The following is a 25,444-nucleotide window of genomic DNA, read 5'->3' on the forward strand; positions in this document are numbered from 1 at the left end:
CACTTTAGTCAGAGTATAACTTAAGCCAATAAATACTTTGAATTTTGAACTTCATAGTTGTTAATAACAATGCTATGCTTATTTATATTACAATATGGAGCATTTGGCCAGAGTAGTGAGAATAAGGTAGATAGATAGGTGTGGGGAGGGATTAAGAAGACTGAATTGGTTGGCACCTGACTGGGTGAGGAAACAGGAAAGGAATTTCTGGCCATGAAGTTTGTGATTCCGCATCAAGATCATTCTTTATGATGGAATAACCACCCACCCCAGTCGAGAGCCAGAATTCCTCAGATTCTTCCAACCAGAGGGGCCCTGGCACACTAAACAGTCTGTTATGATATCTGAACACTTAAGTGAGTGTATTTGGCCAGGGAGACTTGCTAGTGAAATTGATCTTGCCTTCCCTGGGTTTTTCCAGTTGTACTGAATAATTAAAGGAAAATTAAGACCCAGATTCCCTGAAATGTTAAGTATCAGATCTGTAAGCGGATCATACCTTAGGATCACATTTTGTCAGAGTTAGAAGGGACCTTAAAATTCACCCCAAACAAACTGATAGAGGATTTGTTTCCCCCAAATCCTTGCCAAATGATTGCATGAATTTCTGCTCAAACACCTCCAGGGTCAGGAAAGTCATCGCTTTAGGGGACACTCTATTCTTTGAATAGCTGTGAGAAGGCTTTTTGTTTGTTCCAAATCTGCCCTTGAATCTTAGTGTGCCAGCTTAAGGAGACATCCAGAACAAGCCTCCTTCCTCCCACATCCCAGCCCATCAGACACTTCATGTTGATCACATTGCCTGGAACCTTCTGTAGGTCAAGCATTCTTGGTTCTTTCTACTGTTTGTTCCTCAGGGGACAAGGTTTCCAGTGCCTTGTAGTATAGCACCAGGAAGACTCAGGATTCTGGTATGGCTTCTTTAAAACTTTCAGAACTAAAGAAAAAGTTAGAAAGGCTATCAAGACACAATCTAGTCTATACCCTTCCCTTTCAGTTTACAGATGGGGAGATAGTCTTTTGGATTTGAGAGGGCAGAATTGATCAGCAGTCTCTTTTGAATTGAGAAATGAAGTATAACACATTTTGTCAGTGAACGATCTTTTTTAAGTTGCTTAATTCTTTTTCTTTAAGAACTCATGACCCAGAGATCAAGAGTGGCATACATGCTCTACCGACTGAGCCAGGCAGGTGCCCCTTTAGTTGCTTAATTCTGACCAGAGGCTTCAGCCTACACCTCATTTTTGCCAAGGACCTCTCTGGCACTCTAAGTTAAGCCTAAGGCTCAACTCAGGGGTTCACTGCCAGATCTCCATATGCCAACTCTTGGCTTCACTCACTGTTTGTGTAAAGGATAGAAATAACTTTTACATAAGTTTAACCATCTATATTGACCACATGGTTGAAAAGAGATTCAGAAATTTTAATAGACTTTGTTGCTTTTCCTTCATAAAATCATGAAAGTGACCATCACAAAGGGAGCCGAGTATTGCACCCCTTCAGAAATGCAGCTGCCTCTGTTGGACAGTTTCCTGGGTTGCCCTTTGTACTTTCCTGGTTTAACAGTCACCAGGTGATTAGATGGCTTTTCTAAAAGCCAAAAAGCTGTGGCCCGGATTGTGGGCCAGTTTTCTCTCGTATTTTCCGTTTTGAGACTTGAAATACAGACACATGCTTTTGAGCTGGCTCCAGGGAGGCTCAGGTTTCCTTGGATGTGCGCCGCAATAAAGGAGCCCAGGTGTTAGGGCGTGGGTCTCCGCTGCCGGCGTCTCCACCGCCCCGCCCCCCTTCCTCAGTCATTGCCACCTCTCAAGTCTGCAGGCAGAGAAATTCTGGTGGGAGGATGGACCAAGACCTGATGTACAAAGAAGGGAAAGGGAGAAGGTGCCTAGAGTTCATCCAGTAACTTGGCCTCTGGGCGTAACAGAATGCCTTCGGGTATCAGGAAAGTGCCGGATTTAAGGCTAATGTTCTTGGGCCCGGCAGGAGCGCGCTAAAGGTGACATTGGAGGGACTAGGACAGCCTTTGGTGGTAGAGCTGGAGCCAGGAGCCATGCGTGCGGCCCGTCGCAGCCGGCGCAACCCCGCCGGCAGATGTGGCCCCGAACGGCCCCTGCCAGAACCCGCTGGCTGTGGAGAGGCGGGGACGCCTCTCTGGGTTCGCTCGTCCTTGGGCTGGGCTCGGAGCCCGGCGGGTCCGGACGCGGCGGGGGCGGCAGGGGGTCGGGCCAGAGGGAGGAGGGCGGGGCTTTCCTTTGTCAGGGGATTTGCGCGGCGCGGCCGAGCCTCGCGCGGGTACCGCCCCCCTCCTCTCGCCCTCTTGGGGGGCGGGGCTCTCCCTCGGGCCCTGGGGCGCGGTGGGCGTGGGCTTGGTGAGGCGAGCGGCTGGCGCCCGGACTCCCTGGCCCCGAACCGCGCGGAAGCGCCGCCCCCGCCGCCTCGGCCTCCAATCCTCTCCGCCGCCCCCTCCCTCTCGGCTTGGGTCGCTCCCTTTCCTTGCTCCCGCCGCGGCTCCGCCTCCGCCCTCCTCCCCTTGGCTCTCCGCGTCGCGCTCCCGGGCTTCCAGGGGGGCTGCCCGGGCGGGGCGGCGCGGCGCGGCGGCGCGGGGAAGGGGGAGGAGAGCCGCCCGCCAGCCCAGCACTTGCAGCGAGCGGCGGGCGAGCGGGCCGCTCTGTGCGAGGGAGGAGGGCTCGCCCCCGCCCGGCCCGAGCGGAGCCTTTTGTTCCCAGCCAGAAGTTTGCATGCCGGGACCGTAACAGCTGCGGGCGGGGAGGACGGCGGGGCCGCGGGGCCGGCGGTGGCGGAGAATAGAGGCGGCTGCTTGACATGCAGCCCACGGCGCGGCGGCTGCGGGCCGGGGACTGGCGGCGGCGGGGGAGGCGGCGCCCACAGCACGCGGGACTCAGCTGCCGGAGGGACAAACTAACTTCCTGAGCGCGGGACTGGAGGCCGGCGGCCCGGAGCCACCTGCCAGGCTGCGGTGAGGCATCCCTGGCTCTCGGGGCGCGCGGCATGGCGCGGGGGAGTGGGCCGCGCTGAGCGAGCGCTTGGACTGGCCCTCGGCCGCTGCTGCAGCCTGCCGGCCTCTCAAAGGCCCGGCGCCGGGCTCCACTTGCCTTGTTTTGCGGCCACAACGCTGGGCTGTTCTGGGAGCCACAACAATGCCATGATGTTTTGGAGACAGGAAGCCCCAAGCTGGCCCCGAATGAAGGACTTCCTGTGTTTAAAGTTGCAGGAATATCCGCCGACCAGCCCAGTTCAAATGCAAACACCCGAACTAGGGAGGACGAATGGCTAATTCAGACCAGCTGGACTCTCCAGGACTGGAACTGAGGATAAAGTGAAAGGAATTCTTAGGAGCTTGGGCCATACTTGAAGACTGGAGAGGCTGTGCCATTGTTATTAAAGGACACAGTTGGTATAAAGCTTCTTCCAACTCTGGGTGAGAAGTGAGTGGAACTAGATTCTGAAAAAGACTTGTCAATATCAGATGGGTTTTGTTTTTTGTTTTTTTTGGTTTTTACTGACTGAATTAGAAAGAGCAGTGCTCTTAAAAGACACACACACAAAAGAAGCCATACAAGGAATTATTTTATGTTTGTTGACTAAATTATACCACTTAACTGTCTGCAACTATGAGGCTGTTAGCCTATGAGGAAAAAGCTGTTTCTCTTAGAGCTTCTCCCAGAATGGTTTCAGAGTTGGACTCGCAGGCCTTTCTGGAAGGCAGATCGAATTGGTGGTCCCCGGTTGTGAACGTGTAAAAGGATTTTTAACTTATGCAGAATGCGTTTTTGGGTAATTGGTGAAAAACTTTTAAAAGGTTGATATTTCATCTTGATTGAAAAAGTATGGGTAAGCCACTCAGCAGACCAGACTGTTTAAGGCAGAACCCCACCTGCCTGGGGAAAGGAGAGGAAGAGGATGGCTATATAGAGGATTGTTATGTTCCACAACGATCTATATATGATACAATGAGGATAAATGAACAAATTGACCAGGGGTCAAAGCTTAATCAGACATCGAAAAGCACCATGGAAAAGGTGGAAGGAAGTACTATATCCAGCAATGGTACGTTAGGAGCAGCATCTAATGTTTTTGAATCTAGAGCCCCAGAAGGCAAAAAGCTGGATGAAAGAATAATATTTGATGCACTAAAGTTAAGCAGCGATGTGCAGAAGTCAGCACCCGTGCCACCCAGAAGGCGACCAAATGCAGAACGCAAAGACAATGTTAACAGGAGATCATGGAAGTCCTTCATGCCACCTAATTTCCCAGAATTTGCAGAAAGGATAGAAGCTTCTCTCAGTGAGGTTTCAGAAGCTGGTGCTTCAAATCCTTCCTTGCAAGAGAAGAAGGAATCCAGTTCTGCATTAACAGAAAGTTCTGGTCATTTGGACCACAGGGAACCTCAGTCAGAGTCAGTGACTCTGGAACATGTGTCCAAATCCATAGAGACTCCAGAAGTGCAGGATGTGAAAATTTTAAGCGGAGGGTGCCAAGACTTCAGATCGCAGCCGCACGGTGAGCATTCTCCCCATGAATTCCAGCCTTTAGAATCAGAAGCTGCAGCAGCAAGTGGTAACACAGATGTAATGCAGGAACACAGTTTCTCAAGTGCAACCTGGCCCAGAGCCACAAAAAGTTTAGCTAAGGGAGGCTTCAGTGAGAAGCAGCACCCCCTTGGGGACACAGCCTGCACTGTGGAAATGCCACCTCTCTCCCCTTGCCTGAGTGAAGAGCTGTTGGATCCAGAATTACATATTCTCATAACTCCCAGCCTGAGAGAGAAAACAGAGTCTGAGCTAAAGTTTGAGGAGGATGAGCGGTGGATCATGATGGAGGCTGAGGAGGAGTGGGAGGAAGAGAAGCTGTCAGAGAGAGGAAAGATTTTTCTAACGGTAGATGAGAAAAAGACCAGCCTGGCAGATATTTTTGAAGGAAGAGAACAGGCAAACACCGTAGCAGTGGCAGAGGATGGGGCCAGTTGCTCAGCTGCTGTCCTGAGCACTTTTGACCACTTAGCTCTTGGTCAGAGTGGTTGCTCTGAGGACCTACAATCAGATAAGAACCATTTGGCTTCTGTTCTCGAGGACACACCTCTGGATTACAGTTGTGGTCTCCCAGGTGAGAGAGCTGTAGGTGAGCTGACAAACAGAACTGCTCAGGGGCTGGAGGGTCTCGTTTCCGACTTAGAATGTACCGTTGGTCCCAGTGATTCAGAGCAGCTCTCTGACACAGATTCAGTGCAGATGTTTCTTGAACTTGAAAAGGAGTGTTTATGTGAAGAAGGAGTAACCCCTCTAGCTGAGCTGGAGAGTCAAGCCGCTTCTGAAGGGCTGGCCCCATCCCAGGCTGCAGACAATGCACTTGTAGTTAGTCATTTTCCAGGGGCTGCCTTAGAAGAGGGACACATAGGCCTTTTAAATGTAAGGGTGAAAGACTCTGATACTGGATTGGATTATGAATATTTTAATGCCCTGGATTCTTCTCAGGTGCCTAATGCTATGGAACTTATTGTCTACTCTGATACCAAGAGAGACACTTCCACTGCTAGTGAGGAGGAGCGTGAAAAAGTGCCTTCTAGCCCCGAGACTGCAGGGGAATTTAAGTTCAGACACCCAGCTGATCTGGAGTCACTGGGAAAGCTGGACCCAGGAGCACTGCCCAACTCTGATCACAGGGCTTCCCAGGAAGATGACTTATTAGGCTTTGTAGCTGAGCTGGCCAAAGAAAATGGCAGTTTGTCCCAGGTGGACTGCAGTCACTCTGAGGGGAATGTTGACGAGTATGTTGAGAGGGTTCCCCTCAATTGTGCTTTTAGCTATGAACTAACAGATGTTACCTCAGGATCCGAAGTAGAGGTGTTCTCATATGATTCACATTTACTAACAGATGAGATTCATTTGGAAAGTGAGAAAGGAGCTATTAATCAAGAAAATAGCAGTCTGACTTCCTTGGGAAATGTGGATCCTTGTGAATTGTCCAAGGAGGAAGTGTGTGATGAGGATGGGGAGGGGCAAGAGCTGAGCTACGAAGACAAGCTTTTGGAGGACCAAGCCCCAGCACGTGTTCACAGAGCCTTCCCGGAGCAGATCTTCCAGGATCTCCAGAAGTCTGCAGAGTCAGATACTCTGACTCTGCCCCTGCTGGTTGGTGGCTTAGGACATAGCAGAGGTGGAGTGGAAGCCGTAAATGATTCAAAGCCCAAGCTGAATGTGGCCTCGTCGGAAGGCGAGGAGACAGAAATGAGAGATTCAGAATCGTTGCTGAGTATCTTTCTGGAGGAACAAGTTACCGAGGCCAGTAGTACTGAACCAGTTTTGGAGGAATGGATACCCGTCCCACGGAAGCCTGCCCCAGCTGCTGCAGCGCCCACTCCAGAAGATGCCCTAGATGCTGCAGTGTTCGTCCCAGCGGCCGATGTCCCGGTTGCTGCGGCGCCTGCCCCAGAGGGAGCTGCTGGGGCTGCTGCAGTGCCTTTCCCGGAGGCAGACGTCCCAGTTGCTCCGGGGGCTGCCGTAGAGGCACATGTCCCTGTTGCTTCAGTGGTCACTGTAGAGCAGGATGTCCTGGCTGCTGCCCCAGCTGTTGTAGTGCCTGCTTCTGAAGGGACTGCTCCAGCTGCTGCAGTGCCCACCTCAAGGGATGACATCCCAGAGGGATCTGTCACCCTGGCTGCTGCAGTGCCCACCCCGGAGGATCCTGTCACCCCAGCTGTTAGAGTGCCCACCCCGGAGGTTCCTGTCACCCCAGCTGATAGAGTGCCCACCCCAGAGGAGCCTGTCACCCCAGCCTCTGTAGTACCCACCCCGGAGGAGCCTGTCACCCCAGCTGCTGCAGTGCCCACCTCTGAGGAGCCTGCAGCCCTGGCTGATAGAGTGCCCACCCCGGAGGAGCCTGCAGCCCTGGCTGATAGAGCACCCACCCCAGAGGAGCCTATCACCCCAGCTGATAGAGCACCCACCCCGGAGGAGCCTATCACCCCAGCTGATAGAGCACCCACCCCGGAGGAGCCTATCACCCCAGCTGATAGAGCACCCACCCCGGAGGAGCCTATCACCCCAGCTGATAGAGCGCCCACCCCGGAGGAGCCTATCACCCCAGCTGATGGAGCTCCCACCCCGGAGGCACCTGCAGCCCCGGCTGTTAGAGCTCCCACCCCGGAGGCACCTGCAGCGCCAGCTGCTGCAGTGCCTGCTATTGAGGAAGTATTCCCTGCTGGTGTACCCTTCCTGGGAGATACTGCCCACACTGATCCAGTGCCTATCTCAGAAGAAGGAACTCCTGTTCTAGAGGAGTCTTCCCCCGCTAGAATGTGGATCAAGGAGGACCTTGATTCCCCAGGATTTGGAATAAAAGAGGTGACTGGCACAGTGCTGCATGGGAAAGTGCCTCTGGCTGCAACTGATGGATTAAATTCAAATGAGGTAATTGTTGCTCATTTCGTTGGGAAAGGATCTGGGGAGTAAAGTGAGATTTGCAAGTTCTCTGACTTCGTAGTGATTAGAAAGGACACAGTCCTTTCTTTGGTTCTCTTTGGGGGCAATGGGCTTTTCTGGTCTTTCTATTGCATTTATGGCGAGAATATGTCTTACTTTCATTTGGTGAAAAACTTTACAATTCGTACTCTGTTTTTTTATTCAGTGATAAGCCAAGCCCAAGGAAAACAGGGATGTAAACAGTTGTTGGTTTACATTTTGGAAAAGATTATTAGCAGGAAGGGGTGATTCTGCTTTTGAAAATGGTAGTGAGCATGTTCTGTCCTAAATCAAGAGGCTGCTTTTTAATCGGTGATGTCAGCAGTGAGGTTGGAGCTGGAGTGTGGGCTTTTAGAGAGAACCGGGATAGTTCTTAGCACTTGGCAAGTTAGATGTCCTGAATCACCGGTTTGCTCGTTTATTAAGGCAGAATCCTGTGAGGATAATGAGATAACCCGTGGAAAACACCCAAGTGTGTGAGATTTCAATCACTGTCACTATCCTCCCCCTTTCTCTTCCCCAGAGCTGTGTTGGTTGGTTGAAAGAATTCACCAGAACAGGTTGGGTGAAGGCAATAGCTAGAAGTATGAATAACAGCTTTTTAATACAAATGTGTGTTTCTTAAAGTCAGAATAAGTTATAATAATGCTTACAAAAAGAGATATTTTAGCCATCTTGTCAAACTTTGTGTCCTTGAAGCAAGTCACTCTTTTTTTTCCTGGACCTCTTGTTTCCTAATCCATAAAATAAGGGAATTGGACTAAATGTCCTCCTGCCTCTCTCTTAGCTCCAAGGGTCTAAGCTTCTTAATGTTAGAGAATGGAATGTGTTAGGGAACTGATGGGAACAGTGTTCACATCCTTGAGCACTCCTAGTCAAAGACATTTAAGATTGGCTGCTTTCTACAGTTCACTGCCCCGGTGTCATTTGGTCAGTGGTAGGGAATGAAGGAGGTAGAAGTTTCATCTATCTAATACAGTCGGGGATTACTGAGTACAGAGGTGGTTTTGATTTTATACCATCCCCAAGGCCCATTCAATGGCTTCCTTGTAGTGGGCATTCACTGTTGACTGACAGAGTGAATGTCAGTCTCCTGAATATCTGTGATTGCTACAGAGAGATGGGTTCTCGCATCCACCCCATGGCAGAGCCTTTCCGGGCAGCCTTGGTGGCTAGAGCACCAATTAAACCTGCAGCTTCCAGCGACGAAAAGTCATTTTGATTGCAGGCCACAAGCTGCCAGCTTTGTACAGATCCTCCTGTTTAGCTGAGTGGTGGTGGTATCACCTTGGGCTTCACCAAATATTTTGTAACGTAGCATCCCATTAAGCTGTAATGTATCACCTTTCAGACTGATGGAATGATTCTGTTTTCTGAGTTTTAACTGAATTTGGGAGTGACACCAAAATCCCAGAAGTCACAGGCCTTCTTTATTATAACAGAATATTTTTAGTATAAAGCCTGCAGCAATAATCAATGAAGTATAGGGATTAAATTTGTAAGGAGCTGATCAGATCTGCATAAAGGAAAAATTCAGAGGAATCCTTAATATCAGTCTCAGATCTGTTTCCTCACCTACAAAATTAGTAAATGAGGTTAGATAATTTCTGAGGCTCCCTCCAGCTACAGGAGGTAATCATTTTATGAAATACCGCTTGATAAAATGACAGGAGAAGGCAGTGGTGGGTTGCAAGTTTGTCCATTATCTTTGAAGTACGGTTACTTTATGGAATATCTGTGTACGTAAGCTGATGTCTGCATTTGTGTATAAAAGAAGAAATTTGAGCCATCGCCCCAGCCAGGATGTTAACCAAAAAGAATGTAGAGAGGCTATTTTGAAAATATTTATTGAAACAAAACAGGTGTCATTACAGAGGTAACACAAGTATACAGATTTTGCTAAGCTGGTGAAATATTATCGAGAGAAAAAGTTTTTCCAAGATGAGAGCTGTATGGATTTCATTTCTTCCCAAAGGTATCCTAGAGGCAACTGAACCTGCCATTTTAATACATAAACACTTAGAACTCAGCAAGTGATCATACCTGAAATGTGATTTAGATTTTGTGTGTTTGTGCATATATACAAATGCACACCTGTATATATGATTAAAATAGATACAAATTTTTCTTTCTTTTTAAAGTATTTATTTATTTGAGGGAGAGCACACATGCTCAGGAGCACACAGGGGAGGGAGAGGGAGAAGCAAACTCCCTACTGAGCAGGGAAGCCTGACACTGGGGATGCGGGCTCCATCCCAGGACCTTGTGATCATGACCCAAGCGGAAGGCAGCCGCTTAACCCACTGAGCCACCCAGGCGCCCTGATACAAAGTTTCTAATAGCATTAATGAGCGATTGGTAGAAGAACCAAAAATGCTAGAACTTGTTTGCTATCCCTTTAGTGAGATCCTAGGCCCACTGAGAGCAATCTGTGGTTATTTAAACCCTCATTTCTTTTGCAGACTTCTTTAATCTTATTTCCAGACAGTAGTTCAATGGAAGACAAAACAATCTTTTAATATAAATTAGAGGTTCTATAAAATTCAGAATTTACCAGAGAGTCTTTTAAAGAAAAAATTGGGGAGCCCTACAATCTTAGTTCAGTGTTTGAATGCTCATCTGATCAGCAGAACCTTCCTAAATTTGTTTGCTTTGCCTACTACCATTTCTGTACAAATACTCATTCACTGGATAAATATTTATTGCATACCTACTCTGTGCCAGGTATTGGGGCTCCTGCAGTGAATAGGATTGGCATAGTCCTTGCCCTTGTGGAACTTACACTGTTTTAGCAGAGCCAGATATTAAGCAAAAAGGACACAAATAGAGGAGCACCTGGCTGTCTCAATCAGAAGAGCATGTGACTTTTTCTCCCCACCTAAGACTGATTTATTTATTTCAGAGGGAGAGAGAATCTCAGGCACTCTGCTGAGCATGGAGCCCCACACAGGGCTCGATCCCACGACCGTGAGATCATGACCTGAGCCAAAACCAAGAGTCAGATGCCCAGCTGACTGTGCCACCTAGGTGCCCCAGAAGAGCATGTGACTCTTGATCTTAGGGTCATGGGTTTGAGCCCCACACTGGGTATAGAGATTATTTAAAAAAAAAAACAAACTTAAAAAAACCCCACAAATATATAATTGCCAATCACAGCAAATGTTTTGAATAAAAAAGGCTGTAATAAATAACAGGGGTATTTAATTATGTCAGGGAAAGGATTTTAAAACTAAAACTGGAAGGATGATAGAAGTTACTTAGGCAGAGAGTCAGAGGGAAGAATACTCCACGCAAAGGATATGGAAGCTGGGAAGAGCTTGGGATGTTAGGCCTCAAAGAAGGCCAAGTGGCTTAGCCCATGGTGAGCGGGGTTTTGGAGCAGAGCCCTGAAATAAATCAGGAAAGGTAGGAAGAGGCCAGATGAGGCAGGGACTAAGAGAAGTTTTCAAAAGGATCTATACTTTAAAAGCCATGAGAAGCTATTGAAAGATTTTAAGGGGGGGGGGGAGATTTTAAGTAGGAGAGTGAAATTATTTCATTTACATTTTTAAAACATTACTCTCAGCCTAACGATAGAGAAAACCAGTCTACACAGACAGTAAACGTTCTCAACATTGGCTGGAGTTTATAAATCTGAGGTTTATTTTGTCTTATATTTTATTAGTTTGTCTTAGGTTGATTGGCATGAAATAGAGAAAACTGAATGGTTTGCAAAAAAGAAAAAAACACACAAACAAAAAGAAATCACACTGGCTGCTGTGTGTGGAGTGCATTATAGGGGATCAAGGACAGAGTGGAGAGGCCTGCTAGGTTACTGCAGTTGTCTAGGTGGCTTGGACTAGAGAGATGTCCGTGGATTTGAAGACAGTCGGTTAGATTTAAGATATATTTTGGAGGTAGAATCAATAAGACCTGATAATGACTTTTATGTAGGGAAGGAGGGAGAAGGAAAGGGAGTTATCAAGGTTGGCTTCTAGGTTCTAGTTGGTACAACTGAGTGGATGGGGCCAGTAGTAAATTTTTTATTTAGGGAAGAACAGATTTGGGGGAAGAAGAAAGGAGGAGGTACTGTTCAGTTTTGGAATGGTTAAGTTTTTGAGGTACCCATGATTCATTTGTATGGCAATATTAAGAAAATATTTGGATGTGCGGATACACACACACACAGGCATATACAGACACATACATACCATAAACATCATGGCTAATATTTAAAGCCAAGGGAATAGATAGAATTGCCAAGAAGAGAACCCAGGACTGACATCCTCCCCTGATCCCCACCCCGAAAGATGAACATTTGGAGGTCTAGAAGAGAAGGAGGAAGAAAGCAAAGGAGATAAAAAATGGATCAGGAAGGATGAAAACTGGGAGAATGTGGTATGACCAAAGATAAAAGCGTTAAGTTCTTTGGGAAATTTTCTGTTTTATGCCCCAGTTGCATCTACACCCTTGCAATAATTTGTACTAGTGTTGTGCTCTGGGAAATGTCTGCCAGCTCTGGCTGGTTACTAACATGGCACAGCCCCACTGAAAACTAAGGAATAGGAATTTTAATGCATCTAAAAGCACGGATTTTGCAGAACAGCTTTATTTGGAAGTTGAGGGAAGGGAGCAAGTGTTTTCAAGTGTACTTTCTATAACATTCTGTTCACTTGTGTTCAAAATAAATATTTAGATAGTATTTATTTAGGAGTAGTATCATCGATTTCCAAACTTCTGGAAAAAAGATGAGACAAATACCCATTCCCTGTCAACTTAATCCATGGAGTGGAGCTTGAGAAGCAAAGGAAGGAATCTCTAATGCTTCTATAGGGAGTGTTCATTGACAAAGTAAATGCAAATTTTTAAAAAGAATTAGCTCTGTTATATGAAAGAGATTACTAAGTTATTTAAATGTATTTTATTTCTCTGTGTCATGTATATCGCTATCCGGTAGAGTTTCTTGCCAAGATGGAGATATTCTCTGTCTGTACTGCCAGTACAACAGGCAGTTGGCCACATATGGCTGTTGACCACATGAAATGTGGCTAGTGTGGTTGAGGAGCTGAATTTTTAGTTAAATCGCCTCATATTGGACAGCACAGAAGGAACTTAAATGTCAAGTGTGAGACAAGATTTGCTTACTGGATAAAAGGGGGCTCTTCAGTGTGGACCTGACGTCTTCCCTCCTCACCTTTCTTTTTCTTTCTTTGCCTTTCCAACCCCCACACCCTGCCACCACCACCATTTTGTTGCACCCAAGCAACTTATAACATTGGAGTTGGTTTTTTCCCCCTCTGCTTTGATTTTTCTGCAGTGAAAACATCTTTAGTAGAAAATGGAATCATAGCACTTGCTTTTTCCGGGAATCATGTTGTTGGGGCAACAGTCATTTTTAGCTGAACCGCCTTGCAGTGTTGCCTAACAAAATATGGTGTAATCAAATTATAGTATAAAATGGAGCTCACTGGTAATTACCTCTGTAGCCTTCCTCGTTGAGTGCTCCCTGGGGCTTTTCCTCCCTGGTGCTCACTTATCCAGCCATAGCCCATTCTTTCAAGAATCGGTTTCCTAATCCAAGTGTGATCTGTATCTCATATAGGCCAAAATTAATCTTAACCCAAGCTTATGTTTTTCTTTTACATTTTTGTTCTCTTCCATTTTCTGTCATTCTTTGGCTTTAATTGACTCACCTGTCGCACTGAAACTGAAGGAACATTTCGTGGAAGAAAAGAGAATGGCAATCCAATCCAGATTGGATCTATAATATGTGTAGAATGTAGCTGGTTTTATCCTCTGATAATTGAGAGAAGTCTGATCTTCGAGACAATTATCTATTTCATTCTTTTCCTTAATACCCGTTAGAGTGTCAAAGTATCATTTTCTTTTGACTCTGTTTCCTTTTAGAAATTTCTAAGTCACGGGGCGCCTGGGTGGCGCAGTCGTTAAAGCGTCTGCCTTCGGCTCAGGGCGTGATCCCGGCGTTCTGGGATCGAGCCCCACATCAGGCTCCTCTGCTCTGAGCCTGCTTCTTCCTCTCCCACTCCCCCTGCTGTGTTCCCTCTCTCGCTGGCTGTCTCTCTGTCACATAAATAAATAAAATCTTTAAAAAAAAAAAAAAAGAAATTTCTAAGTCATAATGGAGCTTATTAACTGCAGTAGAAAGAAACATGCATTGTTTGTTACACTCCTTCACATTGTTTTAAAATTCCATTATTTAATGATGAACATGGATATATAATATTATAATTTTAAGAATGCTTTATGTGTATCTGCATCTCAGAGTATGTGCCTGAAGTTGGTAAGGACATTTCCCAGTATTACTGGCCCATTTCCTTTTGTAATCTCAGGAATACTGTTCCAAGATTATTAGCGGTGTGTGGTCTGTGGCCCTGGACCAGAGTGAAATTAAATGACCACAGGGGGATTAAACTATGAGGTTGGCGTTTTTCACAACATTAATAATGTTTTGGCTAATTGAGTTATTAGTCTAGTCAAAGAAGAGCATTGCATGTATCAGTGGTTGGTTAAAGCTATTCCCCAAGGTATTTTTAATAACTGGTCATTTGGTATTATCCTTCCCTTTTAGGACTGATCTGCATCACACTTTTATGATATCTTGAGGCTAATCCTTCTCTATTCTCTATAGCTTTTTGCATTAAAAATTAAGCAAGCAGAAACCAACCAACCAACCATGAGTCATTGGCTAAAAGACCTAAGTAGTGCCATAACTCTCTGTAATTACTTGTCCAGAGGAGGATGTATTGAAATATGAAACCACGTGTTTCCTTGATAGTTCCCCTGTACAAATGGCTTGTTTTCTCTTTTTTCTTTTTTTTCCTGCCCCTCCTTTGTTAAATCATAAATCTCCCAAGAATGACCAGTCATTGTGTGGCATAGAGGATCTGATTGCTGCCTTTAGATTAAAGCTTTGGCTTGCAATTATCTAGATGTTTCAGAAAGAACAGGTGGATCCCCTTCAAGTGAAGCTGCAGCAGGTGAATGGTCTCGGCCAGGGATTGATTCAGAGTGCCGGAAAAAACTGTGACGTGCAGGGTTTGGAACATGACATGGAAGAGATCAACGCTCGATGGAACACACTGAACAAAAAGGCGAGTGGCCAGGGGGTAACTAGTGCCCTGGGAATGGAGGGTTTAGAAAAGGCGCATCTCAATCCGAGGTTTCCCTGCAACCTGAATGCAAGTACAAATTTAGCCGTTGTAATCTGGAATTGGGGGGGGGGGGCGGTGGTCAGTAGTCATTGAAAAAGCTCTCTCCTTCCTCATAATGAGCCTCTGCATCTGTGATACAGGTCGCACAAAGGATTGCACAACTGCAGGAGGCTTTGTTGCATTGTGGGAAGTTTCAAGATGCCTTGGAGCCGTTGCTCAGCTGGTTGGCAGACACTGAGGAGCTCATAGCCAATCAGAAGCCTCCATCTGCCGAGTATAAAGTGGTGAAAGCACAGATCCAAGAACAGAAGGTAAGCGAGAATGTTGGGACGGTGAACTGGAACAGCCGTAGGGAGTGGCAGACAACACATGTGCTTAAGAGTTCGGCAGCATATTCCGGAGTCTAGGAGAATCCTGACCTACTTTGTGTGACCGCGAAAAGAAAGGTGGAAATGATTCACCTCTTCTTACTTGAATCTACCAGCTTTCTGTGGCACATGCCGGACCAGAGAGTTGTATGCGTTTGTGTGTCCTGCTTTGGTGTTTCACTCACAGCTCTGTCTTATGAGGTTTTTGGTATTTTTAGGGTCAGCAATATTCTAAATAACACAGTATATCATGTATAAGGTTCTGGCTATGTGTTTTGTTGGTATAATTTCCATTTTAGTGCATTTTTCTCCTGGTTCAAAATAAGTTCCCTGTTAGCCACATAATGACCGTCACTCCTACATTTAAAAACCGAAGTAAGCGTATGAGAAGTTTAGCAACTCTGCCGCATCTCATGTTTTTGCCTCAGGATGGAAAGAAAGCCACCATTATTCCATTCAGTTTAGGATTTGGTGGGGTGGGGTTTGGGGATCTTTTGTTTGTATTTTCTTCCTTATTTCAGATTTTAAAGTGACCCTGTGTTACCACTTTTCATTCTCCTTAAACACTATGTGCACTAGTTACTCCAGCGGCTCCTCGATGATCGAAAGGCCACAGTAGATATGCTTCAAGCAGAAGGAGGCAGAATAGCCCAGTCAGCCGAGCTGGCTGATCGAGAGAAAATCACTGGACAGTTGGAGGGTCTTGAAAGTAGATGGACTGGACTACTCAGCAAGGCAGCAGCCAGGTAAGGCCAAAGGGGTTTTGAGGCATGGGTCAGAGAAGGTTGGTTTTGTCCGGTTTTTGTCTTGCTATCCCTGAGGTGCTCTAAAAGGTCCTGGATGAGTCATAGAGTGTTCTGGAAGGTGTATGATGGCTTTTATCTTGAAGGGGAATAAATTTTTGGTGATGGTCCTCAAAATCACAGTCACTCTCAGGAAGGAAGCCTCAGCTACTCTGTGAATTTCTGAGGACCGGAAGACTCATGGCTCTGTGTTGTTGGTCTGCTGAGATACAGTCATGCTTCCAAACCGACAGACACTGACGCCTGCAATCCAGCCAAGTTATTTTCTGAGTTTTTGAGACAGATTTTTTTCCCCTTCATATTTATAAATACTACTTTTGATACTTGGAATTGAAATTTATCATATTTCTCTTCTGATAGCTTATCCCAATATTAGATGTTTTTGCATCTAGGAGCTAGTCTCTGTGATTCTGTTAAGTATATGGACCTTCAAGAGATGCAAGAACAATTTTCAGTAAGTGGCCAAAAGACAGGCAGCATACTTTTCTTCTCCGAGGAAGTGCTTTCTCCTTCCATAGTTGTATACCCTAACATCACTTAAGCTTAGTATGTCGCCTGAATGTCTTTTAGCTTCTATTGTCCCCAGTTTTAAAAATAAATGCTAGCTAGTTAGAAATCTGTATGAGTAGTGTAGGTGATCATTTATGATTCTTTCAGTTTTCTAGGTAGCCAATGGCAGTTGTCAGCTAACTACTCTTGAGTCTCCTTGTTTCCACTGGCCCATGGTGTCCTTATTTCTTATCTGTGTTGCAAAATATTGTCAACCATATTAGTTGGGAGAAACAAAAACGAAAGAACTCAACTTATTTTTTTTTAATTACGCTTATTTTTATTTCCAGATTGCACTGCTTTTTTTCTTCTGTTTGTCCATTTCCACTAATAGTGCCATTAACCTTCCACTTACAAGGCTTCAAACCGTAACCCCATTTTTCGCCCACTCCTTTGTGTCCCACATCTATTAGGATGCTAAACTCTGTCCATTTTACTTCAATAGTGTCTTCCCTATTCATCCATTTCTCTAATTCCCATTCCCTACCTCAGTTCCTAACTTGGGCTAGTCCACTTGAGGTTGCTCACTTGAGGTAGTTCCCTAACTAACTCATCACTAGTCACTCATCACTTCATTACTTACCCTCCAGCTTCCCCTTCGCCTTGCTCAGAAATTTAATGACTCCCTGTTGCCTATGAAATAAAATCTAAACTCTTTAACCCAGCATTGGAAGCCCTCAACTGTTTGGCCCTAATCTACATTTCTTAGTCTCTCTTCTTCTCACTCCTTATATTTAAGTGAAGTACACCATATTCTTCAGTATCTTCTGTCACTTCCTAATTCTGTGTCTTTGCTGATGGTGTTGCTTCTTCCAAGAAATACCTGTGTTTATCTTCCCCTTTTCTACGAAGCTTTTCTTTGTTCCCCAAGCGTGGTATACCTTCATCTTCCTCTTAACTGCTGTAATTCTTTATTCGTACCTTGTACCATTATTTTATGTACTTAATCTCCTACGCCCGTAAGCTCATTGAAGTCCTGACTTATTTCTGAAGTGTCTTTCTATGACTCTATCTTTCTGTCCTACCCACTTCCATCCTCCTAGCCTAACACAGTTTCTAGGTCAATATTTTAAAGAGAAATACCAAGAGCAACTGCATTTGTTACAGATATCCTAAAGACTTTTATTTAGATTCTTTAATATTGGATTTTTGATAGCTCCAAATTACGTTAGCTCTTTGCTACCCCAAATCCTATTACACTGAGTTCTTTAAACTTTCAGATTCCAAAATCCAGAGAAGTCAGGAAGACATAAAGATTAGGGATAATTTTTTTCATGATATACTATGTTTATTAATAATAATCTTTATTATTAATAGTTTATTAATCTTTAAGGTTACGTGCTTTAGTTATGTTAATTGGTGATGTATTTTGAAGGCTGGCATAAACAAATTATTTTGTACTTCATATTGACATTTAAAAATAGCATTTAGAAGGACGGTTGGCTGGCTCAGTCAGTAGAGCATACGACCCTTGATCTCAGGGTTGTGAGTTCGAGCCCCACACTGAATGTAAAATTTACTTAAAAAAAAAAATAGGGCGCCTGGGTAGCGCAGTCGTTAAAGCGTCTGCCTTCGGCTCAGGGCGTGATCCCGGCGTACCGGGATCGAGTCCCACATCGGGCTCCTCTGCTGTGAGCCTGCTTCTTCCTCTCCCACTCCCCCTGCTTGTGTTCCCTCTCTCACTGGCTGTCTCTATCTCTGTCGAATAAATAAATAAATCTTAAAAAAATAATAATAATAAAATAAAATAAAATAAAATAAAAATAGCAGCTTCATATTCTTCAACATTAAAAAAAATAATAAAAATTAGGGCACCTGTGTGGTTCAGTCTGTTGAACATCCGACTCTTGGTTTCGGCTCAGGTCATGATCTCAGGGTCCTGGGATCAAGCCCCACATCAGGTGCTATGCTCAGCAGAGTCTACTTGTCCCTCTACCTCTACCCACCCCCTACTCATGCCCCCTATGCATGCTTGCTTGCTCTCTCTCTCGCTGTCTCTCAAATAAATAAATAAAATAAATTTGTCCAGGGTACACAGCACAGGACCTGGCACATTTCCTGTTTAGTAAATGTTTGTTGAACTAAAGTGCCTCATGTACTTCCAGGCCTTTTCAAATAATATAGCATTTAGTCTATTCTTAACAATTCAAAGACATAATTACGCCCTTTTATTATTAATCTGGGTGTCAGTCCAGTTCTGTAGTTGTTTTTCTTTCACTCTCCTATCAGGCTTCCTCTCCCCATTGTAATTTGCTGCTTTTAATCTATAGGCTACTTGAAATCTCAGCTTATTTAGTGTGGATGTTGCATTAAGTAAGATTTAAGATTCCAAGTGAGCTGTGAAGTCTATAGTTCTTTTGATTGCCATGTGTGTTGGCAAATTCCGCTACTCTGAGGTCATTTTTTGCCTTAGATCTGGATTCAGGGTTATGTTCTGGTGTTTAAAGTCACTGGGACCCGGGAGATGGTGGAGGAGTTCTGGTCCATAGTCTGTCTATACTCCTCACATGCTTGCTTCTCTTAACTCACAAGTGAAGGTAGCAGTGACAGGGAGAGAGAAATGAAAACTGATGATGTTTTTGACTCCTTTAAAACTTTATTTTGGTCTCATGTTTAGATGATGCGTATGCTACATCCCGTAGGAGAAAGAGCATTAGGAGGTCTGATTCGAGTCCTCATTGCACTGTTACTACTCACTGGGTGAATTGGACAAATCTTTCTTTAAGCCTTCAGGGTCAGCTTTCTCTTTCGTAATAGTGGGATAATTATTCTGCCTACCTTACCAGGGTGATGACAATCAAAATAAGGCAATGCTTATGGAAAGCCTTTAAAACCACGAAGTGCTATGTATATGTGTTCTGTTTACTGTGGATACTTAAAATGTACCTGGTACAGATTAGTCTTTCACTGAATATAATACAGTTAGTCTTAATGTGAATTTCTGCCTGAGCAGTTTGTTCTGTATATTTGTGTAGGCAAAAACAGCTGGAAGATATCCTGGTTCTGGCCAAACAATTCCATGAGACAGCTGAGCCTATTTCTGACTTCTTATCTGTCACAGAGAAAAAGCTTGCTAACTCAGAGCCTGTCGGCACTCAGACTGCCAAAATACAGCAGCAGATCATCCGACACAAGGTAGGGAGAGGCTGTGGCAAATGCAGGCACAGCACTGCAGTCAGAGAGCCTAGAAATTACCTGCCTACAGCAGTCTAGAAGATATGTTGGGCGGGGCGGGGCGGGGGGTTAAAAATTTAATTTGAGATGTCCAGTCACGTCCTTGAAGTAAAAATAGCAATAGGCTAATAGGCTACCATCAGGAAAAAAACAGCTTTTGTTCTCACTGTTTGTATTATTTTTGCCTTTCAGTAGGTGAACTTTTTATATCATTTAATTTATTATATCATTTGTTATTCATTGTTTCATGTTTACTTTTCATTTATTCTGTTTCTGTTATTCATTTTTTCCATCTGGATTTCCAGGCTCTGGAGGAAGAAATAGAAAGCCATGCAACAGATGTGCACCAGGCAGTCAAAATTGGGCAGTCCCTCTCCTCCCTGACATGCTCTGCAGAGCAGGGCGTGCTGTCAGAAAAGCTAGACTCCTTGCAGGCCCGATACAGTGAGATTCAAGACCGGGGCTGTCGGAAAGCAGCCCTGCTTGAACAGGCACTGTGTAATGCTAGACTCTTCGGGGAGGATGAGGTGGAGGTGCTCAACTGGCTGGCTGAGGTTGAGGACAAGCTCAGTTCAGTGTTCGTAAAGGATTACAGACAGGATGTCCTGCAGAAACAGCATGCTGACCACCTGGTATTCACGTTTTCCATTTTTATTGATCATGTTATTAAGTTTTATTTTGTAATTTTGATTCATGTTTCTCTTCATTTCTTTTCTCTTTAATTCCAGACATTTCAACTTAATTTTATACATTTCTACATAAGCACGTAGTTATAGCCTTGTTGCTAGGGACTAAGCTATCCTTAGATGAATCTGTGGAAATACTTGTACTTAAACTGAATCAGTAGCTCTAGAAGACGATCCAGAGCACAGTCAGGGCCATCTCCTCTCCAGCTCATGTTTTATATCATTAGGTCAGGTATCACTCCGTTTCCGTCTGAGCAGTTCTATGGAAGAGAATGTAATTTAACAAAACCAGAAATCCCTAAATATTGCCCAGGGTTTGACCATGCAGCTATAACTTCTGAAATATTTCTAGAATTCGTATGCTCAAATTCCAGGGATTGTCATCTTAATAGAAAGAAAAAATTGTTCTTTTCATCTGATTTTTATGAAATTTCTTTGGGGATAGTAAAAATAGGCAAAGTAGTTTTTTTATTGTTGTTGTTGTCTTAAATAACCTAAGATTCTTCTCCTTCATTGACTTCACATATTGAGAATTTTGAAGTAGGATCCTGATTGAAGTCAGCCTGTTCTTGCTGACTTTCTTCTCTTGAACACTCTGAGCCTTGGTTTTGGACATAGTAGACATTTTTGCTGAATTTTACTTCCTCCTTTCTTGGGCTCAGATTTGGTACCAGTAGATTGGTAAAACGGATTTAATCCTACATCTCCTCTTATCCAGTACAGGGGAGAACTTGCCTGTAAGTATCAGATTTAATTATTTCTGAGTACTTACTAGCATAACCAAAGAGATAATGAAGGAATCAAATATCTGATGTGTAAACTAACCTGGTATTTGTCTCTTTCCTTTAAACTTGTCTTCTTAAAGGTCTCATCTTTCTTTCCCTTTGTTGTGCCATAGTTTTAAGATTAATGCTATTCTTTCCTTTCAGGCTTTAAATGAAGAAATCATTAATAGAAAGAAGAATGTAGATCAAGCTATTAAAAATGGTCAGGCTCTTCTGAAACAAACCACAGGTACTCTAAAGTGCGTCTCTTAGCACCTCTGCAGTTAGGCAGTCCCGTCTCCCGGGAGATAAGCACCCTGCACTACTAGCCCCTTCTCTTTGTATGTAGGAGAAGCTTAGTATTCGCTGATTGTATTACCATGTGCTTCTGGAGACTGGCAGCCTGGGGTCCCATTTCCTGCTAAATCTTTTGAAAACTAAAAGACCTTGTTGTCTCACATTTGGTTGTAGATGATGACTCCCCTTGCCCTCCAGTATGTCCAAGGCCAGCAATCATGGAACGGTGCTGGGAACATCTAGAAACACCTGCAGTTGAATTCAGATCTTAATAATCTCAGAAGTGGCTTCTTTTATCAATTAGAAGGTTTATTTCCCACCTCCCTTAGTGTGGGATGGTAGGTGAAATTGCTACCATAGGGAGAGAGCATCTGTAAAATTCAAGCTCTAAACTGAAGAAAGGGGGATTAAAGAGACTTCCTCATCCCTGGAAAGAGACTCGCTCATTTCCTCTTAAATATAAATAATTGTGTGCTGTCCCCCATAGGTGAAGAGGTATTGCTTATCCAAGAGAAACTGGATGGAATCAAGACTCGCTATGCAGACATCACAGTCACTAGCTCCAAGGCCCTCAGAACTTTAGAGCAAGCCCGGCAGCTGGCCACCAAGTTCCAGTCTACTTATGAGGAACTGACCGGGTGGCTAAGGGAGGTGGAGGAGGAGCTGGCAGCTAGTGGAGGACAATCTCCCACAGGGGAGCAGATACCCCAGTTTCAACAAAGACAGAAGGTGAGCTGTCCTTTCACACAGTAAAGGGGAAAAAAATTTCCTCTTAAAATCCTTAAGTTCAGATTTTTAAGTTTTATCACCAATGGTCTATACCTTAAATCTAAACCAAAAAGTTCTGCCTCGTTTGTTTCTGGATCGCTCATGGACAGTAAAATATGACATAAAGGCAGACTTATGTAGGACCACTTGCTGAGGTCTGAAGAGGGAGAGAAAGACCGAATCACAGATCCCTGGGAAGTTTGCTTCACATGGTAACGTTTTAAAATTTACTTCTGTAACTCATTCTCTAGGTGCTTCGTGATTATATTTAGTTTTCCTGCAGGACCTAGTGCAGTTCTAGATGTGCAGAGAAACTGTGGAGGTACTGATTGAGTTAAATGCCTGTGGTTAAAGAATTATTTTATCAATTCTATTGAAGTGAGGAGAGAAAAAAAGAAAGAGGCACTCTTTGTTTTACCCAGGGACAGTCTGGCCCAAGAAGTGTTGCAGACAGTTCTAAGCAGCAACTAAGCCTAAAGTCAGGCTGTGGAATGATTGAAAAATCTGAGACAAGAAAAAAAATAAGTGGAGGAAGGAGGTCAGAGCCCTGCTGGGATGTGTGGTAGAGATAGCACTTTCCACCCAGCACAGCTGCTAATGTGCTTAATTTAGCAAGGAATGGCCTGAAAACTTTTTTTCCCTCCTTAGGAATTAAAGAAGGAGGTCATGGAGCACAGGCTGGTGTTGGACACAGTGAATGAAGTGAGCCGTGCTCTGTTAGAGCTGGTGCCCTGGAGAGCCAGAGAAGGGCTGGATAAACTTGTATCTGATGCCAACGAACAGTACAAGTTGGTCAGTGACACTGTGGGACAGAGGGTGGATGAAATTGATGCTGCTATTCAGAGATCACAACAGGTAATGTTTATAAACACCTCTGCATTAACATTTGAGACAGCAGGGATGTATGTATAACGTACAGAACTATGACCCACATAAATACAGGCTCAGGAATAGGAATAATGAGATCAAGGGAAATCTGATGCAACGGATTATTTCAGTGATGGGAAGTGATTGGGTAAAGATATGTGAGGATGGATCTCAAGTTTAACTGAAACTATTTGACCCTTTTTGAGAAGACGGGAATTTGTGGTAGAGTTTATGTGAGCCCTCTTCTCAGCTGCTGCCCCATTAAGAGGCAGATTCTGATAGAAGAAGATAATATCCAGGACCAAAAGGTCCAAATGCATCCCGATCTTAGTTTGACATAATCAACTGTTTTAGTATTAGCTGGGGGAGGAGGGAAAGGAACCAAGAACTATAATTACTATCAAATATGCTAACCAAAATAGCAGAGCCATCCAAAATAGAACGTTCCCAGTAAACACAGGTGTCATATTTCCCTCGGTCTTTTTTCCTTCCTGCTTTCTGGAAAAAGTTATTTGTTTTCCTAAGTAGCTGGATATGCACCTATTAATGTGTCATGGTGCAAAGTACGTATAACATGACTGCTTTGGTTCACTGTGATGAGCAGAATCTTTGTGAACCACACGGAAGCTAGCTCTGACTTCAAGTGTATCCCTAACATGTCTTTATTGGTATCCCTAGTCTTGGGCAGATATTTCAGTATGAAATTTATCATGCTTGGGCGGAGCTTATTTCCTCTTTAAATAGATATTAGTGTAAGTTGGCAAAGTTGAAGAAGAAAAACAATGGGGGGCCCCTAATTAAATAGCAGTCATATAGAACGTGTTCTTCGTTTTTCTTTGTTTCTGCATGACCCTTGGGTGTTCTCCTGGGTTCTTGTGCTCCTTCAGCTGAGCAGGCACTTCCTCGTTAACTGGCTCAACTGTCTGCTGCCATGTTTAATGATATATTTAAACATACAACTAAAACTACCCTTCAGTGTATGCATAGGAAAAAGAACTGGCAGAAAGAGAGCACAGTCTCATAAAAGCATTGTGATTAGAAGTATATTTTTAAGAGTGTCAGTTTCCATTGTTGTTCCCAGCTGTAGGGCCACTAACTGGGTTTTGTAACTTCTTTCTGAAGAAGTTGAAATAGGATCAACTCCTATTTGTTGAAGTATAATCCGTTCCAAATTGTCTTCATCTTGATTTATGATTTTATGAAATTCTCCCCAGTTTTGGCTTTACTTCATAGATACAAACCATATTAGTGAAAATCCAGGCTTTTCTGTGTTGAAGAAATTATAATTCTAAGGAGGTGGACCTTTGTTATATGTAGTTTGTTCATTTTCCTTTAATATGTCTGTTAGTATGAGCAAGCTGCTGATGCAGAACTAGCTTGGGTTGCTGAAACAAAACGAAAACTGATGGCCCTGGGTCCAGTTCGCCTGGAACAAGACCAGACCACAGCTCAGCTGCAGGTACAGAAGGTAAGTGTGACACAGACGCACACACTGTGCCCTGAGCGAGGGGAATCTTCGCCCACTTAGAGTGACTGCAAGAGAGTTCCTGACCATCCCAGGTGGAATAATGCAGTTTGATGATGGATAGAGATTAAAAATACTTGTTTAGGTAAGGAAGAGATTCTTTGCTTTGTGAAAAAGGGAGCAGGAGGACCATTAATTCAGGGAAGAATAGTTAGCAGTTTTCTGGATGATTTTAGGAGAGATGATACTTTTGTAAGCTACTGAAAGATAAGCACTGAAGATGCGTGGATAGGCAAAGTGTCAGCCTTCAGAGAACAGCTTTGATCTGGCTTTATCAGAGCAAGGAGTTTTTCATAGATTGTGTCTAACATTTCGGTAACACAGGCGTGGGGTCCTTTTACTTCGTGACCTAACTCTAGTTCACTTTCAAAGGCTTTCTCCATTGACATCATTCGACACAAAGATTCAATGGACGAACTCTTCAGTCATCGTGGTGAAATCTTTGGCACATGTGGGGAGGAGCAAAAAGCTGTGTTACAGGTGAATTGCATTTATTTATTCAGCATGTTGTTCTTGACCATGATGAGTCAGTACAATTGTGAAATGATATTTAAGAAGGTTTTTCCTTTCTGTTACTGGTAATGGTATTAAAGTGCTGCTTGATGTTCTGGGGGGTTCACACCTCTAACCCTGTGTGCACAAATGTCCAAACAGTCCTACTGTATGATGGGAAATATATTGCAAATCCATTTTCTTTATAACCGAGGATTTGCTTCTCCAGTCCATAAGGATCTTTGAGTTACCTTTCAAAGTATATGTGATAGATTTTTCAGAACCATATACAGATATTCTTTCTTCACGTCCTTCTAAATGATCAGACCAGTTTTGTTTTGGAAAGACCGGTTTTGTTTGTTTTTGCAGAGGTTGTGGTTAACCGCTGTTTCCTCAGAAATACTCATAAATTGAGCTACTCACTTTAAACGTATGAAGCGTAAGTGTCAGGTTTATGGAGACATTTTTGTCAGAGGAAAAATGCCAAGTGAAACTTGATGGGTGGAGGGCCCGTTGCAG

General features: G+C 44.1%; 2 protein-coding genes across 2 annotated transcripts in view; both read left to right on the forward strand.

The window, feature by feature from the left end:
- Positions 1-25,444, forward strand: part of MACF1 (microtubule actin crosslinking factor 1) — a 154,568-nt gene that overhangs the window by 89,114 nt on the left and 40,010 nt on the right. Inside the window, exons 44-53 of the mRNA XM_040619306.1 lie at positions 14,411-14,572; positions 14,773-14,943; positions 15,580-15,746; positions 19,328-19,487; positions 19,832-20,158; positions 21,142-21,226; positions 21,761-22,002; positions 22,690-22,896; positions 24,257-24,376; positions 24,806-24,913. Of these exons, the coding sequence (XP_040475240.1) occupies positions 14,411-14,572; positions 14,773-14,943; positions 15,580-15,746; positions 19,328-19,487; positions 19,832-20,158; positions 21,142-21,226; positions 21,761-22,002; positions 22,690-22,896; positions 24,257-24,376; positions 24,806-24,913 (1,749 nt within the window). The remainder of the gene's footprint in view (positions 1-14,410; positions 14,573-14,772; positions 14,944-15,579; positions 15,747-19,327; positions 19,488-19,831; positions 20,159-21,141; positions 21,227-21,760; positions 22,003-22,689; positions 22,897-24,256; positions 24,377-24,805; positions 24,914-25,444) is intronic.
- Positions 3,797-7,472, forward strand: KIAA0754 (KIAA0754 ortholog). The gene has a single exon (XM_040645517.1). It carries the CDS (start codon positions 3,852-3,854, stop codon positions 7,470-7,472), a length of 3,621 nt encoding a protein of 1,206 aa, XP_040501451.1. The 5' UTR covers positions 3,797-3,851.

The sequence above is a fragment of the Ursus maritimus genome, unplaced genomic scaffold (assembly GCF_017311325.1).
Source record: "Ursus maritimus isolate PB19 unplaced genomic scaffold, ASM1731132v1 scaffold_32, whole genome shotgun sequence".
Lineage (NCBI taxonomy): Eukaryota > Metazoa > Chordata > Mammalia > Carnivora > Ursidae > Ursus > Ursus maritimus.